Genomic DNA, 21,601 nt, shown 5'->3' on the forward strand with positions numbered 1-21,601 from the left:
CCAACGGGAGGTTTGACCGGGACTCTGACACCCCCCCCCCCCCCCCCCCCCCCAAAATGTGGCCAGGATCCAACTGGACCACCTCACATTGGTCTCATACCGTTTGGTGCAATGGTGTCTGAATGCATAACCGGAAAGACATTGTATGTGTGTATATATATATATATATATATACACACACACACACATTTTATATATATATATATATATATATTTATATATATATATATTATATGTAAGTGCTATAGCCATCTTATAGAATGGTCCTATAAGTTTCTTTGTACTAGTCCTCTTTGGCTAGGGTTGATAACGGGTCCTTTGAGGTATGTTTAGAATGTTTATATCAGATATTTGTATTTCTGCCACTGAGCCAGTGATATTTTGCTTTTCTTTCAGTAGTCTCTCTGTGAGTGATGGTATTGTTTACACTTGTGGAGTGATACTGCTGTGGCTTTATGATTAGGTTTTGGTCACAGTGGTAAATACTTTAGGCGTGCAGTCACGCTGGGAGGTGTGCGGTCATTGGAAAATAATGCACAGTCATGTGATTTAGTGTGTTTAACCATTTTATATATATATATTGCAGATATACACGCCAAGATGCACGTTTATTATTATTTGTTGTTATGATGATACAAATATCGTGTTTTACGTAGGGAGGGAAGGTCCATTTTACCCGTGAGCTCCTCACAGTATAGGCATCCATATGCCATATTGTGAGCTGAACAATCTTCAGATGATTAACTAGGAATCAGAGGGTTTAAGCAGCAGACATTTCTGTTTATGTATTTTATTTTCTACCATTTACGTTCCCCATTGATATGCACATTACCCATCACAATATAAGTATTATTTTATTCGGTGCATCATTTAACAATGTAGTGAACCATGAACATTTTATAGGCTAATTAGTCTTTGAGGTAGTAAAATTTCAGTGCTAAAATTTCAACATGTCCCTGCAATTGTTGCCTTTTAGAGCACTGCAGCATTTGAAGTGCGATCTTAGCCTAAATTCATCAAATTCATCCCAAAATGGAGTGGAAACCTTACAGAGATAGGCGCCGTCTGTGCACACTGTCTTTCTTCTCAGTATCCTCTTCACCTCCTCATCAGAACAGCGTAACGACTCTTCGTACACTTATTGGCATAGTGGCCTCGGTCTCCACACTACATTGTCCAAAAGATAAAGCAATATTACTTCCATTACACAGAATACTCTTTAAAAGGGGCCTATTCATGATATTAATTACCAGAGTCCGAACGGACCCCGATAATTAACATTCTATCTCGTCATTGCTCCGGCGCGGTGACAGCTGATGCGATATCAGCTGTCCCCGTGAGCAGCTTCACTGCTCCTTTTCGGAGCAGGTCACGAATGCGCACAAGAGCCCCGACGTCCGGCGGAAGGAGCCGGACAGGGGCGGAGGGATCCGAGAGGATCCCTCATCGCTACCCGGACCTCCTTCCCATAGGGAAGGAGCCGGTTGCAATGCCGGAGCAGGAACCATCTGAAGATGGCTCCTGCAGTCAAGCTTGATGAATTCTGTCCCCATACTAGTGTAAAAAAAAACTACATACTGTATAAATTGTGCTGAATAGTAAAAAGAAGTGGTAGCTGGTGTCCTACTGAACTAAATATACCTAAAATAACTGAAGTGTTTATACTAAAGCAGCCCAGTTGCCTTACCCTGCCGCAAGCACTGAGAGTACTGTCCCGCTGAAATCGGGATGCTGGAGAGGGGTGCCGCCCCTCTACGGGTGGCGTCCCTGTGCGACCGCACTGGTTGAACACCCCTAGAGCCGGCCCTGTCTCTTATGCACATATCTCTTAGATTGCAGTATGGAGAAGAGTGGGCAGCAAGGAGAGGTGTATGGGCATTATGGACAGAAGAGTTGGTAGTACAGATACACTACTGAGGCAGCCCCCTTTAGGCACTGTTAAGTAATGAGGTACTGGTGAACGGGCTGCTCCGAAGTAGAAACTCCAGGCCATAGTATGGCCGCCCCGGATACAGGTGCGTATGATTCAATAATTACCCAGTCAGTTTGACAGTAACCTCACATCATTAAGTTTCTTGGACAATATAACTCTCTGTTTGGCTTCCTGCTTGTCTCCATTTCTCTCCTCACTTCATTCCCGTCACATGCAGCTGTTTTTCACAAAACTCCTGAACTACACTGTGCTGCTGTGTTTTTAATATGCTCTTATTTGTTACAAGCTATTCTAGCCCCAACCAGCTGAAACATGGTTACACATGGACATGCAGCACATAAACAAAATGGGTTGGGTATGAGATCCCGGCTGTCGTGATTCTGCTGGTTAGAATACCGACAGAGGCATCCCGACAGTCAGAATATCGACATCCATAAAGGAAAGACGGTAAGACTAACCCTCCCTCCCCGGTGCCTAACCCTAACCTCCCCCTCCCCGCACCCTAAACCGAACACTCCCTCCCCACAGTGCCTAAACCTAACCTCCCCCCTTGTGCCTAAACCTAACCCTCCCCCCTAGTGCAGATTCCTAACCCTCCCCTTAATGCCTAACCCTCCCCCTAACACCCGATACTTACCTTCGGGATGCCGGCGGTCAGGATTCTGGTGCCGGTATATTTTGCCTGTTGGCAACCCGCACGCCGGGATGCCGACTACATCCCGAACAGGGTTGGGTATGAGATCTCGTTTCGCCCGTCGGCATCCCGCATGCCAGGATGCTGACTACATCCCGAACAAAATAGGTGCATCTTTATGTCACACAAGCAAATTTATGTGCAGATTACATGAATTTACCTTAAAACAAGTGACTTGCTCCAGGGGACGCAGACCCCCACAGGAAGTCTCGTGCATCTTTCTGAAACGTTCTTGCATCATGCTAATTACAGTCAAGTGTGAGAGATGTGGGAGCTCCATCAAGAGGGCCTGGTGCTTTGAAATAGGCTCTGGGTCACAGGGTAGGGAGGGTACTGTGATCCTCTGTGGAGCAGCAGCATGCTATAAGAATGGGGGCACCGTTTTATATTCAGCTATAGAACAATACAAGGAATTGTTACAAAGGCAAGCCATGACATGCAGAATAATGTATGTTATGTAATGGAATAATGGCATCCCTACTACAAATTACAAAAACATAAGTCACAAAGTATTGGCCGGATTAAGGTTTGGGGGCCCTACCAATAAAAATGATCAATAAGCTATGTTGGCGATGTTATTAAAAAGTATAATGTATAAATACTCCCAGCACAACAGAGGTGTTAAACACACTGTAATGCCCCCAGGTCACATTATGCCATACAGGAACCCCAGTTCACATGTGCTCCCCATGCTGGTGATGTCATTATGTGTGTGTGGGGCATACTTGCGTAGCCCTCCCAATTCGTCCGGAAGCCTCCTGAAAATCGGATGCCGCTCCTGGCCCCTTGGAAAGGCAGGCAAGCCTCCCGGCGGCCAGCGAACCCTCTGGCACCCCCATCCTTGCGCGGTTATAAGAGAAACCCCCGCATCGGGGGTTTCACAAAGTGAAAATTATGCTGAGTCGCGTCATTTTGGCACCACCCCCTGCTTCACAGAGCCGGAAATCTTGGCATTGTGTAGCGGGGTGGGGCCAAAATGACGCGATCCGTGGCCATGCCCCCACCCTGCCCCCACAAATGCAGGGTAATATGTACGGCCACGCCTCCTATGCCGGCCACGCCCCCTCCTATTCTGACCTGGCTGCTCCCTCCTGGAAGGGGCGGCCAGAGTGTCGGCGAGCATGGTGTTGAGTACCTGGGCCACCGTCCCGCCTGCCCTGTTGTTAACCCGACTCTGCACAAAAAGAGTCCATGATCATGAGGCCACAGTACTTATATTATTTCTTATTATAAGCAAGTTATAATTTAGACATTTACAAGCAAGTGACAACAAAGCAAGAGATTGGTGGGGGAAGGGAGGCTCAGCACTGCAAAGATGCCAACTCAATGATTATGGTGGTGGGGGTTCCAGCAACCACAGAGCTAACTTTAATGTTAGGTAGTATATTGAAATAAATATATTTTTACTTTAGGAGCAAATTGGTAAAAGAATTATAAAAAAACAAAATCACAAAAAAGGTAACAACATTATTCCTAAATTACACACATGCAACCATCGGCCAGAAGAGAAGCTACAGAAACAAATTAGAGCTATACAGAGCGACACCTGTGTGCATTATTACCAATATTTCTAATACAACCTATAGAGAGGAGGTAGAGATATTCATGCTCAATTAAAATATACTGTATCACCAACCTTCATGTGGTCTGGACTGCAAAGAACCAAATCTGTTTTAGGGCTGCAAGACATAAAATAACTTGTCACATTTATTTGTTAGTAAATTCCAGCCAACATAAACCAACTAATGAAACTAATAAAAGGGGCCTATCCATTTGCCGACTTTCTGCACCTCCTGGTTTTGGTCAGAACGTGCAGAAAGTCTGCTGGTGGATAGCCGGCAAGGACCAGCAATGCGTGTGCACGCTGGGACCTTGCCGACCCAGATTGTCTCTCCAACATGCCAGTCAACCTGACGACAGTCGTCAGGTTTGGCATGTTAGGAGATAGGAAGCCGGACGTGCAGCAGCGACAGCACTGAAAAGACGTTCAGTGAACGTCTTTCAGTGCCGCTCAGCACCCGGTGACTTGAAGGTCTGAACGCTAGTCGTTCAGACCTTCAAGTCTATAAATGGATAGGCCCCTTTAGTAGCAGCATCCCACAGTATACCACACTAAGTGGTAAAGTGCGATAGTGATTCTATCTATATACAGTATACCACATTAATGCACTCTACAGTGCATCCGGAAAGTATTCACAACGCTTCACTTTTTCCACATTTTGTTATGTTACAGCTTTATTCCAAAATGTAATAAATTCATTTTTATCCTCAAAATTCTACACACAATACTCCATAATGACATCGTGTAAAAAGTGTTTTTTGAGATTTTTGCAAATGTAATTAAAAAAAAAAACCTAGGAAATCACATGTACATAAGTATTCACAGCCTTTGCCATGAAGCTCAAAATTGAGCTCAGGTGCATCCTGTTTCCACTGATCATCCTTGAGATGTTCCTATTTTGAAAGGCATACACCTGTCTATAAAAAGGTCCCACACTTGACAGTGCATGTCAGAGCACAAACAAAGCATGAAGTCCAAGGAATTGTCTGTAGGCCTCCGAGACAGGACTGTCTCGAGGCACAAATCTGGGGAAGGGTACAGTAAAATATCTGCTGCTTTGAAGCTCCCAATGAGCACAGTGGCATCCATCATCCGGAAATGTAAGAAGTTCGGAACCACCAGGACTCTTCCTAGAGTTGGCCGTCCGTCTAAATTGAGCGATCGGGGAAGAAGGGCCCTAGTCAGGGAGGAGACCAAGAACCCGATGGTCACTCTGTCAGAGCTACAGCATTCCTCTGTGGAGAGAGGAGAACCTTCCAGGAGGACAACCAGCTCTGCAGCAATCCACCAATCAGGCCTGTAGATTAGAGTGGATAGATGGATGCCACTCCTTAGTAAAAAGCACATGGTGGCCCACCTGGAGTTTGCCAAAATGCACCTGAAGGACTCTCTGGTCTGATGAGACAAAGATTGAACTCTTTGGCGTGAATGCCAGGCATTATGTTTGGAGCAAAACAGGCACCGCTCATCACCAGGCCAATACCATCCTTACAGTGAAGCATGGTGGTGGCAGCATCATGCTGTGGGGATGTTTTCAGAGACTATTCAGGATAGAGGGAAAGATGAATGCAGCAATGTACAGAGACATCCTGGATGAAAGCCTGCTCCAGAGTGCTCTTGACCTCAGACTGGGGCGACTGTTCATATTTCAACAGGACAACGACCCTAAGCACACAGCCAAGATATCAAAGGAGTGGCTTCAGGACAACTCTGTGAATGTCCTTGAGTGGCCCAGCCAGAGCCCAGACTTGAATCCGATTGAACATCTCTGGAGAGATCTGAAAATGGCTGTGCACGGACGCTTCCCATCCAACCTGATGGAGCTTGAGAAGCACTGCAAAGAGGAATGGGCGAAACTGCCCAAATATAGGTGTGCCAAGCTTGTGGCATCGTAATCAAAAAGACTTGAGGCTGTAATTGCTGCCAAAGGTGCATCAACAAAGTACTGAGCAAATGTTGTGAATACTTATGTACAAGTGATTTCTTAGTTTTTTTTTTTTTTTTAATTACATTTGCAAAAATCTCAAAAAAAACTTTTTACACGTTGTCATTATGGGGTATTGTGTGTAGAATTTTGAGGACAAAAATACATTTTTTAAATTTTGGAATAAGGCTGTAACATAACAAAATGTGGAAAAAGTGAAGCGTTGTGAATACTTTCCGGATGCACTGTACATATGATATGGGGGTCCCATACACAAAAGCCACTGTCTAAAGCACTACAAGAACTGCATTACATCTAGTAAAGGTTCAATTATCTAATTTATTACCACTGGGATGATTTAAGTGTTGGTTACTTTTTTTTTTAACAAATATGCAATATTTGAAATGTTATTTTCATACAAGAAAGCATTATATCTGTTAACCCAGCAACTTATTTTGTGAGGCATGAGGTCAAATCTAGGTGTAGTCTATATAGAAACAAAGCAAATACCCATATTCATCCATATTCTACTTTAACCGGTAACTGACCCTCTAATAGAGTAACAATATATAATTTGAGTGCATGTTCTGTAACCTGACATTAGAGGAGGGGGTAGGGCCCTCAAGCAATGGGGCCCACTGAGGATATCCCCTGTACCCCTGTGGTTCCATTCTGATTATATCCCAGTTATCTATTCAGAAAATCAAATCTTGTGCTGATCCATGTCTGTAAATTTGGGAACTTACTGTACATATTTACATGTAGGACCTTCCGGGCAGAAGCCAACAAGGTAGTTTATGCACATTACCCTTCGTGTGTGCCGGTGTTTACATGCTGGACCTGGCGGTGAAATAACAAAAATACAATCAAGAGATGAAAAAAAAGTGGTTTTATTTCTTTTACAATATAGTAACACTCAAAAGGTATGTGCACCGCTCAGTTGTGGAGGCAGCCATTTTGTGGGTTGTTGAATATTCATACAAAATTACAAATGCAGCCTACTTACAATGGGACCCAAGTAAATTAGGTTTCTAACCTGCCCACAAGTTGCGTCGGCAAACACAATTCACACAGAGCAATGCAGTATTGCACCAGTGTTGGAACAGCTGCTCACAGCCACACACTTTCTTTTTTTTTTTTTAGTACTAATTAATAGCGGCAAAAGTTTACAGTGTTACTGCATATGCATAAACTAATACAGTATGTCTCAGGCCACTTATACAGTTTCTAAAGTTATATTATATCTACTCACTGGGGTGCTACCACAAGCTCTAATACACAAGTATAACAAAATGAAAGCACAAGATAGGATGCCTTGACAAAGCAAGACAGGTGAAACGCCCATCTGCATTTCTGGAGCCAGCCACTGCAAATGAAAAGAATTATTGTATTTTTGGACAATAATAGAGCTCTCAGGGAATACTATACTGGGATGCACTGACCAGTTCTCCTGTAGCAAAGTTATACCACTAATGAATATATAAAGTGCCTTATTGTAGCCATCTACTAAGGAAGAAAAAGAAAAAAAGAAGAAGGAAAAAAAAAAAAAGAAGAATGCAGCAGTAGAACAATCTGAGATAAACTACTAGCCATCTACTACGGAAGAAGAAGAAAAAGAAAGAAGGAGAAAGAAGAAGAAAGGAGAAAGAAGAAAAAGACAGAAGAAGAAAAAGAAGAATGCAGCAGTAGAACAATCGGAGATAAACTCGCTGCACACTTTAGATGCAAATGTAACAACTACACAAATAAAAATATAATACTCTTAGGGGCCTATTCATAATCAAATGCTAAATGTCCCATTAACCATGCGGAAACATATGTAGGTTACCGGGCCATTCATCATCAGGGGTCCGAATAGGACCACCTGATATACACAAACTCCGAAAACTGAAAGTTGGCGCTTCAGAAGGCACTTGTTCTCATAGTCACACTCCTTCCTTTGCGAAGGAGTTCCAGGGATGCAAAGAGGGATCCGAGCGGATCCCTCTGCCGCCTTCTCACTGCCTCCCCAGCTGCTTTGCGCATGTGTGACCTCAGAAGCGGCGACGGGGGACAGGTAAGTAACACAGCTACGTTACTAATTGCGGTGACAGCTACTTTTCAGAGCAGCTGTCCCCACACCAAAGCAATGATGACTTGCTCCAGAGTTAAGTATCCCTGCAGTGAGGTGAATACTTAATCATGGAGGGCCATATTGCCCCTGATGATGAATAGGGCTCTATATGTATAGACAGACTAAGGGGGAAATTCAATCAGCCGCGGTAACTGACCGTGGGCTAATTGACCATTCTTACCGGCTTTTGAAAACTGCTGCTGGCAGGTTCAGGGGGAGGGGGAAGACTGTATACATCACTAGGCCCCACCCCATTCCTGGGAAAAGGTTTGTCAAATCTCCAAGGAGGGTGCAGGCCTAAAATGACCCACAAATTCCCTGGAAATTCTCCCCATTGGGGATGGCCATCGGCATGTCTTAACTTGGGAGAAACCATTGATGGTAGGAAAGTATGCAATGTCAGACCATTGATAGTTCCTACAATTGAATGTTTGTGTGCTGCAGATTTCCGAATCACGTGCATTTCTCAGCTAGGATACGAAGACCACGCCCACAGAGGCGGGGCAGGATGCACCTGCTGGTCTAGCCCAACTATGAATGAAAGAGTGGGCGGGCTGCCGTGCTGATTGACAGCTGAGGCTGTTCAGTCAGCGCACACAGCTAGAGGAGGGCAAGAGGGAGGCAGCGGCAGGCAATCGGCGGGCCCATCTATTCTGACAGCACTGAATACAACACTAAGGGGAATAAGCATATGTGGCTATCTGCCTAGAGGACTCGGAGTCGGCGCCGCAGTGCAGGGCTACTACTGACTGACAGACTAGTGGCTCTGAGCAGCAGCTACAGCTGTCTGCAGACATAAAAAAAAAATCTGACCCATGTCTAGCATCAATGGAGGGAAACTATCTGTATCTCCACCATCGATGATAAAACTAGTTGACATCGGCAGCGACCATCGATGGTTTCTAATAATCAATTGACATTCCTACTCCCCATCCTGCCCACTTCACTAGGAAGTGGGCGTGATGCAGGAGATCTGCCTACTCTTCCCGGGGTGCTACCTGAAAATATCCGGAGGCTCTGCGACTTCTGGGAGTGTAGGCAAGTATATAATTTACCCCCTGGGGCTATCCAATTAGCCTCGAAGCGTGGCCACCTGCAGCACTTATAAAAGAAAATCCCAGATAATTACACAATTTTTGCGGAAAGAGAGAGAGAGAATAAACCCATTCTCCATATTATTCATATAGATTATAGCAATGACAACAAATATACACACACTACAAGGTGTAGTATTAAATTGTTATGCCCTTTGGAATTTGTTTCTCCAAAAGCAAATAACACAACCAGTATTTATTTCCTGATATAAGCGATAAAACAACTAATCTTTTGAAATCTATGTGGTGTTGAAGAACCAACATAATTTATATATATTTTAGATAAGTCACAACTTAATATGAAGAATATGGCAGTAGCGACATAGGGCCCGATTCAGTAGTGAACACATGCGATTACGGATGCACATCGAGAAATTGTTTGCCATTGCGCATCCATATAAGATGCACTGCGCAGCGATCGCATTGAGATTACGGATGCACAAAGCAATCCATCACAAAGTGAGTGACAGGCTGCCAGCGTTTGGGGGTGGTGATGGGGGGGTGGGGTCAGAAAAACGCAGGTGTGCATAAATCAGTCACTGCAATTGCGTACTCAGCATGAGATCTCTCTGCCTGCGAGGAGACTTGCAGTGTCTGTGGCTGATGAGACCTGTTGTAAATGCTGTGTGACTGCCCGATGTGCGGCGATGGTACCGATGATTGCGATATTGGACAGATATGAGAAAACAGCAGTGGGTGTTGCTATGCCGGCTGAGCTTTGGCAAGCATTAGCATATTTTCGCAGTTGAGTTCTGTGCAAAATCTCTTTTGCGATCGCTGCTGAATCAGGCCCATAGTGACTAGAACATATATTGGTCTTACTGAAAAATAATAGGTGGCGGTTATTGGATCAATTATAATTTTAAAATCACAATATTAAATTTCAAAAACACATCTTTGTCTTTGTTTTCTTTTCTCAAATACATTTTTAATAAAGATTATATATATTTAAACTGTATACATAATAATTAGAGTTATGGTATAACATATCTCAGTTAACACTTTTTCTTCGAGGTCCATAGGGTCCACAGGATCACTTGGGGTACATACCTTGGGGTATGTAGTTGGAGTGATCCATTGCACCAAACAGCTTACAGCTTTGAAGCTCCCAGCATGGGAGGTCCTCCTCCCTATATACCCAGCCACAGGCATTCAGTTTGTAAACAAGCCTAACGGCAGGAGATGGAAGGTGGAGAAGGAAGAACAATGTACTCAAGAAACATTCTCAAAACACAAAGAGGGATTCAGTGATACAAAAAGAAAGGAAACAAAAAGTATGGTGGTCGCTCATATCAGCTTAATGACATTGCACAGGTGCTTGTAAAGGGCGGGGTTTACACTGAACCACAGAAAAAAAAGGGCTCCCTCCAGCTCACTGCAGCAATATCAACAAAAAATACTTAAATCCTACATGATGATGAGATTCAAGAGGTATTAGTTACATACATTTGCAAATATATGAATAAGCGCCAGGCCATCGTCAAGGCTCCTCTATACTGGCGTCCCTAACATTAAGGGGTTCATGTCCGAGAAGCAAGGTACCCCCAAAAATTCCAGCCAAAGGCCAAACCCAGGGAGCCAGCTGAGAGCTGACTCACCTGCAATGTCATTAAGCCGATATGAGCGACCACCATACTTTTTGTTTGCAGTCTTGAGAGGCATGAAGGGAGCTAGCATTGGGAGGATGTGCTGGTCCTCATAGTGCCATGTGGAGGTTTCCGGGGTACCTCCAAGGTAAGTCAGCTCTCAGCTTATACATGTGCTGTTATTATGCAGTACACTAATTTGTAATAATATGACCCAGAGTGGGTGCTACTATTATGTAGCAATAATTATTTTGGGGTGAGCGTTTGGGAGTGGGGACCCCGGAGATGTTCTGGCTGGACCTTTTTGAGGGCATCACCACTTAACTTACATAGATATTTTTTTATCACTTTTCTAATTGTTTGTTTATTATTTATGTCATTTTAATTCTCTCTCATTTCATTAACACTTATTGATTTATCTTTACACACATCTATTCTATTACACTTCACTATCACCTATTTTCCCCTTTTCGTGTGATGCCCTGGGGACTAGTCCTTGGCTGGAATTTATGGGGGTTCCTTGCTTCTCGGACGTGAACCCCTTAATGTTAGGTATGCCAATATAGAGGAGCCTTGACGATGGCCTGGTGCTTATTCATATATTTGCAAATGTATGTAACTAATACCTCTGAATCTCTATTATCATGTAGTATTTTTTGATGATATTGCTTCAGTGACCTGGAAGGAATCTTTTTTTTCTGTGATACAAAAAGAAAGGAACTGATCCCAACTGAGACCAGGTGCATCAGGGAGGGTGCCCTGTGGACCCTATGGACCTCAAAAGAAAGAGTTAACTGAGGTATGTAATACCATATTTTCTTCTTCAGGATCCATAGGGTCCACAGGATCTACCTTGGGGATGTCCTAAAGCAGTTCCCTTAAGGGTGGGGATGCTCCTGAGCAGAGAGGAGAATCCACCACCCAAAGGAAGCATCCTGGGAGGCAAAAGTATCAAATGCATAGAATTTGATAAAGGTATCGACAGAAGACCAAGTGGCCGCCTTGCACAGCTGTTCAGCCGAGACGCCACATCTAACCACCCACAATGGTCCCACAGACCGAGTAGAATGTGCTGTCACCTTGTTCAGGCCAGGGAGATCAGCCTGTGTATAGACCTGAGAAATAGTCATACGTAACAAGTGAGCCAAGGTCTGTTTGTTACCTGGCCAACCTCGTTTGTGAAACTCATATAATGCAAAAAGAGTGCATCTGATTTCCTGATGGAGCTGGTTCAATCCACGTAGATACATAGGACACGAACCACATCCAAGGAAGCTTCACCCTTAGAAAGGTCTGAAGACTGAAGGGCCGGGACTACAATTTCTTCATTAATATGAAAACGAGATACCACCTTTGGAAGGTAACCTGCTCTAGTATGGAGGACAGCTCTATTTTGATGACAAATCAAATATGGGGAGCGACATGACAGTTCTGCCAATTCAGAAACTCTGGGAGCTGAGGAAATAGCGAGGAGAAAAAGGTGTTTTAGGAACGTGATGGAGTAACCATGAGAGACCACCTCTTGAACAGGCATCCACAGTCATCTGATGCCAGGCATGAGAAAACTGTAGAAGTCGGCCTCCCACCCTGAGACCCCCCAGAGGGAGGCCTGCCCTATCAGGCAGTGGGCTCGTGGTCCGGATTGGAAGCAGGACGTCTGGTTGACCAGGATTTCCTGGTCTGTGGGAATTATCTCATCTAAAGGGAGACTGTCCCTTTGCCCTACCCTGTGGGTGAATGGACAGAGCTGATGACTGCCTATACTTAGGGGTAGTCGTAGATGGCAACCCCGCAGATTTAGATGTCACCAGAGAAGACACTATGTCATCCAGCTCTGATCCAAACAGTACCTTCCCAACAAAAGGCAAAGACTCCAGGGCCTTCTTGGACTCTATATCCACCTTCCAGATTTTTAGCCAAAGGGTTCTTCGAGCCGCAACCGAAGTTGGCGATACCCTAGAAGCCAAGATATCAGCATCAATGACCGCTTCTGCCATATACATAGCTGCTTCTTGCATCTGCCTGAGATGAGACAGCTGTTCTCTGGTAGCATTCGGCATGCTATCCTCCGGAGTCTTCGTCCATTCTTCCATAGCTTTGGCCATCCAGGCTACAGCCATAGCTGGTCTGGTAGTAGCTCCAGATAATGAAAACACTGATTTGAAATAGTTATCAAGTTTTCTATCTGTAACCTTTTTCACTGAGGATTCTGCAGGAATGGGTAATGTAGAGCTCTTGATCAATCTAGTAACATAAGCATTTACTGATGGAGGAACTTCCCATTTGTTACACTCACAAAGTGCAAATGGGTAACGAGAGGTTAAATTCCTTGTTACATGAAAATGCTTATTTGGAGTAGACCATGCTTCAGGCATGAGATTCTTCAGTTGTTCAGACTGAGAAAAATAATTTTTACCCACCTTCCGACACCTAAAGACCAGAGTATAGAGGAAGAGGAGGTTCCACCGAAATCTGAGGTCAGATCTAATCGCCCTCACCAGAGAGGGGACATCCACGGACGATTAACGGTCTTCTTCCTCCGAGCAAGACCCTGAACTCTGAGGGGGCGATTCAAATGTTCTGCCGGCGGCTTTTTTTTTTTTTTTTAAGACGTCCGATAGAGCAATTTAATTGATACTCTGTCAGGGCGCGACAGCCGCCGGCGCCAGCATTTCTGCACACACTCAGCAGAAATGTGTCTGAAATACCCTGGTTAGGGCGCGCTAACCGCAGATTGCGCGCCCTAACCAGAAATTAGCTGTTTTACACGGCTAAACCTAGTATCTTAGTCGGCGAAGAGGGCGATAATTAATGAGCGCCCAGAACAATTGAATTGCAAACTGGGCTCTCTATAATTATCACGACCAAAAAAACATTTGAATCGCCCCCTGAGTATCAGAGTGTGATGAGGAGGATGAGTCAGAATCCTGAGGCAACGTCTGAAGAGAACCTCTCTTATGCCCCTGCTTTACTGCCACTGGTCTATTCGCCTTTACTACCTGCTGAGGGGCTATAGATGGCAGCATACTCTGACTAGAGCAGAATAATCAAACCAACAGGGATTCATGGGGGTACATATACATAGAAGGATGAAAATACTGTGGGTACACCATAGCAGGAGGCAATATCGTGGCAGGAGCACACAACGCTGCAGCGCTGTCCACCAAAAGCGACAACACCTGAGACCAAGAGGCCACCCAGGGTGGTTCTTGTGTAGGTGCAGGTGTACAAGATAGAAAAGGTGGCTGTTTACAACAGACACTACACAACCCATCTTGCACAAAATCCTGCTCAGACAGGCCTGCCAAACAGGATGTACATGATTTCAGCACAGGAAGCTCATCCTTCTATTCTTTACCTTTAGACATAGCAATGTGTAACAGGTATAAGGTATAGAGTATAAATGCAATGTGACTTTAAATGAAAAATCCCACACACCTTCAGAGGGATGAGGAGAAACACAGTGATAGATCTGACAGTTTTGAAAAGGCAGTATAAATACAGCCGCTAGCATCACAGTCACATACAATGCATAGATATATTCAAATGCTATATGCAAACGGTCTCTGAATCAACTGAACAGCCCCCTCAGGGGTATTGGTAGGATATAGAGTGCTATATACCTGACCCAAGGGAGAGGTATACAGGGAGACAGACCTAACCTCTGAGACCAACAGCATTCAGCAGCGCACCTAAGGTGGACTCTGAGCGCCTCACACACGAGGTGGTCAGAAGTAACAAACCAGACGCGGGAATCCGCAACCGGAAGTTGCATCTGGGTTGGGGGAGGAGCGGCCGGGGGAGCGCCTATCTCCCATAAGCTGCGATTTTGACGGCACGCTGGCCTCACAGTAGTAGACGCTACCTAGTGCGCCTTAGTGCATCTACTACCCGTCCCTGGCGACAGACGATATGGCCACGGCCGCTTTAGTGAGGACACGTTAAACGAGACCTTCACCCGCAGCTGCCTCCAATGTGTCTCCTACACCGGAAACCTGGACTACTTCACGCACGATTCCCACATGAATCTCTTACCTGCCATCTCCATGAATCCGATCGACGTCCGGACCCCAGCGATGCCACTAGCTGAGCCACCCTGAGGCCCGCCGAAATCCCCAGGGCTTATAGTAACGGTGTTCAAAAACACTGGAATGCCTGTGTTTTGCCAACACCCCCCCCCCCCCCGTCACCACTCCCAAACGGTACTTCCTGTCAATCACTCTGCGATGGGTCTGCGTAGTCACTGCGATCGCAGTCCAGACCACAGTGGCTGGTTCACGCACTGTGCTAAATACGCAGAACGCAACAATCGGCTGATTGCGTGCGTAATTGTGGTTGCAATCCTTGCTGAATCAGGGCCCCAAATCCCCAACTCCATTTGCTGAAATGCAGCCACAAACTTTCAAGGAACCTCCACCATGCATCACTGTTGCCTGCAGACACTCATTATTGTACCGCTCTCCAGCCCTTCGGTAAACAAACTGCCTTCTGTTACAGCCAAATGTTTCAAACCAGTCCAGAGCACCTGCTGCCATTTTTCTGCTCCCCAGTTTTCCTGCATAGTTGAGTCGTTTGGCCTTGATAAATGATATGTAGAATCTGGGCTACATGTCCACTTCTAAAAACCGCACTTTAGTAAAAATACCCCTAAAGCAACCAATCAGCAAGTACCAACTAATGTCACACGTACACAGACATTTACATTTATTTTCTAGTCATTCAGACACTTTTTTCCCCAGACCGCTGTAGATGCTTCATGTGAGCTGTGACCGTCAGCGGCCTTCACCCCCCCCCTGCAGATGCTTCAGGTGAGCTGTGACTGTCAGCCGTATTTCCCAATTTTTCAGGTAACCCCGCACACCCCCGGAAGGGTAGCCATTTCTCCCGCATTCTGCCCACTTCCTAGTCCCCGTGTAGGGGGCGGGGCTTAATTACCCGATTCTCCATGAATCGTGTCATTTAGCCCTGCCCCCTATTTAAATTTAACCCAATCGCAGCAATTTTCCGTGAAGGGACGGCACTTAAAGTCCCACCCCCATCATAGCCCACCTGCTTGTCCTCCCCAGGCTTCTCCCGGGGAGGACAAGATAAAGGTAGGCAAGTATGGCTTTCTATCAGTTCAGAGCAGGTGTGTTATATCTTGTCACCATTCACAAAGTTGACATTGAATATGTCGACATGTTCACGATATCAACATTATCAGGTTAACACTGATGTAATGTCGACATTGTTGACCTTGTCTATTTCTATCTCTATCCGTATCCCTAACAAACATGTCAACATTATGACAATATCGACATTCCCGATATCATTGTGAAGCTTGTGACTTTATGATTGTTGACATGCTGACTGCACACCATCAGGGCCGCTGTTACTATAATTAACAAATGCTTTTTGTTTATCTAGTAATGTATGCTACATATAGTATTCTTTCTTCTTACACACATAATACATACATACATACATATATTATATATACAAACATATACGGTATAATATATATATATATATATATACATACACACACACACATACATACACACACACACTATATAGATATATATATATATATATATATATATATAATTATATATATATATATATATATATATATATATATACACACACACATGCACACACATCAAATATAGGGGTCTATTAATCAACCAGTGAAAAGCGTGGAGAAGTGGACCAGTGGAGAAGTTGCTCATAGCAACCAATCAGCTCCTACCTATTATTTTATAGGCTGCATTTGCATACCTCCCAACTGTCCCGCATTTAGCGGGACAGTCCCGTTTTTCTGGGACTGTCCCGCAGTGTCCTGCGGTGGGGGGGGGGGGGGGAAGTTGGGAGAAGCATACACGCTGCCCTGCTATGCAGAGCAGCGTGTATGCAGAGGTAGAATAGACGCTGTGCGCGTCTATTCTGAGTACGGAGGGAACTCCGGGGGCTGCCTAACATCTCAGAGATGCTAGGCACGCCCCATTAGTGACATAAACGGGGGCGTGTCACCTGAACACGCCCTGTAGGATTAGGCCACGCCCCTTTTCGGACACGCGGGTCCCGAATCCCTCCGACCAGATGTTGGGAGGTATGCACTTGATAAATTTTACTTCAAAGCTGATTGGTTGCTATGGGCAACTTCTCCACTGGTTCACTTCTCCACTTTTCACTGCTTGATAAATAGACCCCATAATGGGATGCAAGAAAAATGTGGTATACTTTATAGTATGTATTTAATGGTTTTACATTTGCTATTAATTGTATGGGAGTATATACAGTAACTATATCTGGTAAACGTGCCTTGTTCCCGGAAAAGTCATGCAGCTCTACATTTTGCCCCTGGTGTTGTAATATAGCTGTTATTATTAGCATGTGTAATATAGATTTTTTCCATGGTGCAAAGTGCCCAAATCTTCAAACACCCCTCTCCCTTTTATTTTATTCAATACTTAAATAAGGAAAATCATTGTATCTGTACTTGTCATTTCTAGCTTCTGCTATCAGCAGGCAAATTTTGTTTAACACCATCAGACAGTAACATTATCTGCACATTATTATCACCAATTGTTGTCTAAACACAAATCCTCCGACAATGCTTTGGCATCACAACTGGTAACACACTGACTGGTAAATAAACGCTTTTTAGTTGTTAGGTATAGGAATACACAGGCAGGCAAAGCCATTGTGATGTCAGCCAGTGTATGTGTAAGATATACCTATTGCAGCAGAACACAATTGTCTGCACTTATCACTAGCCAATCTGTCCAGCACCTCTTACTACTTACCCTTTCTTTGTGAAGTCACAGTAACCAATTTACTTGTATTTACTGTTAGTTACAATGGTGTCGGATGGGGGCTTTTTACATTAGCACTTTTCCAGCTGAAGAAAAAAAGATCTGGCATTATAGAGCTCAATTGCTCCCGTGCTGACACACTGAATGCGTTTCTGTATTGCAATGTGTCAGCTCTATTAATGCTGGAGCTATTCCATCCGGACGCTGCTGCCTGCTGCTGGTCCACACAATTGTAGAATTAGTAAGAACCAAAAGTAAACAGAATCACTGATGCTTCATGCATAGTAGTGCCAGGGCCTTGTCTATAAATCGAGGTGTGGTCCTGGTAATTAGCGATGGCCGATGACAGATTTCTGTTACGTTTCTAGAATTACCACAACAAATCTCACAACACAACATCAACTAGAACCGCAGGTGGGGAAGACGGAAGGTGCTGCAAAGTCACCTATGTGAATGAGCATAAACCTGCGCAGTTAGGATTAAGCCCCACCCACTGAACAATGTATCTATGCAGCTTCTTTCAAAATCCACCCGAGAAGTGACAAAGAAAGTAAACATATAAATAGGTTTGGAAATATCATATGTCAGGGTGTTTATGGGAGACTCTGGGAGAGGAAGAACAGGATTTTCTCTTTCTATTCTCTCCGACTTCACATTGTTGATGACAGGTGGCTAAGGAGTAGTCCCTGCTTACAGGACACCCTTTCCCCCTGGGATGTTGTGATGCTTTATCCATATTACTGAAACAATTCATTACAATACATGTAACTATACTGTGTAACTCCCTGGGTCAGTATAAAAGCAGTATTTTTCTGTTGCAGCATTTTGAAATATGGGCTTACAGGGGTATGCCGGCAGACATTATACCGACAGCCGGCTTCCCGACTGTCATATCCCGACGAGTATGAATGACCGGCGTCTAGATGTAGATGCCGGTCATTTTACCAACGCCGGGAGACCGGCGCCCGGCTCCTTCCAGCTTTGCTAGATTTGTTTGTTAAAGCTAGCAACCAACATGGTTTATTATGACAATCGAACACCCTTATTCTCAGCCTGTCCTCAGCACAGCCTGTATGTTCCCCTTATTCCTCTGCCATAGTCACAATAGTCCAGATTCATAAACCCCAAAAGTAAAGCAGTGCTTTGTGCTTGTGGGTTGGGGTGAAATGGGGATGTGGTTATGCACTTCTGGGACTGCCATATTTTGTAAAGGTGTCCATGACTGAGGGGGCAAGGCACTGACTCAGGAATGAAATTCAGTACTTGTTTGCAAATTCTATACATATAAATCTGTTACATGGAAACATTTGCAAATGGACAACAGCGTAACCAGAAAACATCTTGGAAAAATTCTATACAAAGCTTGCTGTTTAAATAAAAAAATTACACTTAAAAAAAAAAGAAAAAGTGTTTTTATCTATACAAATATAATACGAATGTTATGTCTGTCTGTTTGTTCCAAGTTGGTGCAAAAACTACTGAACTGATTTTTCATGAAAACGGCATCATTTTCTAGTGACGTAACTAGGGAGGGCTCGTGCCCTGGGCGCCATCGGACCAGTGGCACAGGGGACACCTCCGGCCCGGTCCAGGACACTGGTGGTTAGTGTAGTGTGGACCGCGTGTAACGAAGACATCCGCCGGCTAGTACTACCCGGCGGCAGTGTGTGTGTTTTGGCAGCCAATGAGAGTCAGACAGTCTCATGAGCTCCATCTTCTGGCTACCGCAGTGGATGATGGGAGAGACGTCTCTCCCATAATGCAGAGCAGGCCGGCCCAGGAAGACGGAGGAGCGGATGGCGGCGGGAGCAGGAGCGAGGATTAAGGTAAGTGTTTTATTTTTATTTATGTCTTTGTCTGGCAGTGCTGGGGGAGGGGACTACTACTGAGGGCACTATATAAAGGGAACCACTACTGAGGCACTGCATAGGGGCGGACTACTACTGTGGGCATTATATAAGGGGCACTGCATAGGGGGGGACTACTACTGGGGGCACTATACAAGGGGCACTGTATATGGGGGACTATTACTGGGGGCACTATATAAGGGGCACTACGGCGGGCACTATAAAGGGGCTTACTACTGGGGATACTGCATAGGGGGACCACTACTTGGTGCACTGCAGAGGAGGGGACTACTACTGGGGGCACTATATAAGGGGCACTGCATAGGGGTGGAACACTACTGGGGGCACTGCATAGGGGTGGAACACTACTGGGGGCACTGCATAGGGGTGGAACACTACTGGGGGCACTGCATAGGGGTGGAACACTACTGGGGGCACTGCATAGGGGTGGAACACTACTGGGGGCACTGCATAGGGGTGGAACACTACTGGGGGCACTGCATAGGGGTGGAACACTACTGGGGGCACTGCATAGGGGTGGAACACTACTGGGGGCACTGCATAGGGGTGGAACACTACTGGGGGCACTGCATAGGGGTGGAACACTACTGGGGGCACTGCATAGGGGTGGAACACTACTGGGGGCACTGCATAGGGGTGGAACACTACTGGGGGCACTGCATAGGGGTGGAACACTACTGGGGGCACTGCATAGGGGTGGAACACTACTGGGGGCACTGCATAGGGGTGGAACACTACTGGGGGCACTGCATAGGGGTGGAACACTACTGGGGGCACTGCATAGGGGTGGAACACTACTGGGGGCACTGCATAGGGGTGGAACACTACTGGGGGCACTGCATAGGGGTGGAACACTACTGGGGGCACTGCATAGGGGTGGAACACTACTGGGGGCACTGCAAAGGGGTGGAACACTACTGGGGGCACTGCATAGGGGTGGAACACTACTGGGGGCACTGCATAGGGGGAACAGTACTGGGGCACTGCATAGGGGGAACAGTACTGGGGCACTGCATAGGGGGAACAGTATTTGGGACACTGCATAGGGAGAAACAGTACTGGGGGCACTGCATAGGGGGGAACAGTACTGGGGAACCATCTATGAGGGGGACTACTACTGGGGGCACTATATAAGGGGCACTGCATAGGGGGGACTACTACTGGGGGCACTATATAAGGAGCATTACTGGGGGCACTGCATAGTGAGGACTACTACTGGGGGCACTATATAAGGAGCACTGCATAGGGGGGACCACTACAGGGGGCACTGCATAGGGAGGACTACTACTGGAGCACTGTATAAGGGGCACTGCATAGGGGGGACAACTACTGGGGGCACTGTGTAAGGGGCACTACTGGGAGCACTGCATGGGAGGGACCACTACTGGGAGCAGTGCATAGGGAGGGGGACCACTACTGGGGGCAGTGCATAGGGAGGGGGACCACTACTGGGGGCAGTACATAAGAGGTACCACTGGGAGCACTGCATAAGGGGGACCACTATTGGGGGCACTGTGTATGAGGCACTACTGGGAGCACTGCATAGGGGGAACCACTACTGGGGCACTGTATAAGGGGGACCACACTGGGGGCACTGTATTAGAAGCACTACTGGGAACACTGTATAGGGGGGGACCACTACTGGGGGCACTGCATAGGGGGAACTACTAATGGGGCACTGTATAAGGGGCACTGCATAGGGGGGACAACTACTGGGGGCACTACTTGGAGCACTGCATAGGGGGGACCACTACTGGGGGCAATGCATAGGGAGACCACTACTAGTGGCACTGTATAAGGGGCATTACTGGGGGCACTGTATAAGGGTGCACTGAATAAGGGTGCACTACTGGGGGCACTGCATAAGGGTGCTCTACTGGGGGCATTGTATAAGAGGCACTACTACAGGGGGCACTGCAAAAGAAGCACTGCTACTGGGGACATTGCATAAGGAGCACTACTACAGTGGGCATTTCAAGAGGGTCACTACTACTTGGGGCATTAAGGTGCATATGGAATGGAAAGGAATGT

The 21,601-nt window shown here is 45.8% G+C and overlaps 1 protein-coding gene across 4 annotated transcripts in view; it reads right to left on the minus strand.

Annotated features, from left to right (window-relative positions):
• Positions 1-594: 594 nt before the first annotated feature.
• Positions 595-21,601, minus strand: part of CPSF4L (cleavage and polyadenylation specific factor 4 like) — a 36,175-nt gene continuing 15,168 nt past the window's right edge. For all 4 annotated transcript variants that reach the window (XM_088473116.1, XM_088473125.1, XM_088473099.1 and 1 more), the window contains 4 exons: positions 6,859-6,952; positions 4,264-4,306; positions 2,788-2,988; positions 595-1,167 (listed from right to left, as the gene is read on the minus strand). In XM_088473116.1, the coding sequence (XP_088329242.1) occupies positions 1,099-1,167; positions 2,788-2,988; positions 4,264-4,306; positions 6,859-6,952 (407 nt within the window). In that variant the 3' untranslated portion in view covers positions 595-1,098. The remainder of the gene's footprint in view (positions 1,168-2,787; positions 2,989-4,263; positions 4,307-6,858; positions 6,953-21,601) is intronic.

Source organism: Taudactylus pleione, unplaced genomic scaffold, assembly GCF_031769625.1.
Source record: "Taudactylus pleione unplaced genomic scaffold, aTauple2 ptg000016l, whole genome shotgun sequence".
Taxonomy (NCBI): Eukaryota; Metazoa; Chordata; class Amphibia; order Anura; family Myobatrachidae; genus Taudactylus; species Taudactylus pleione.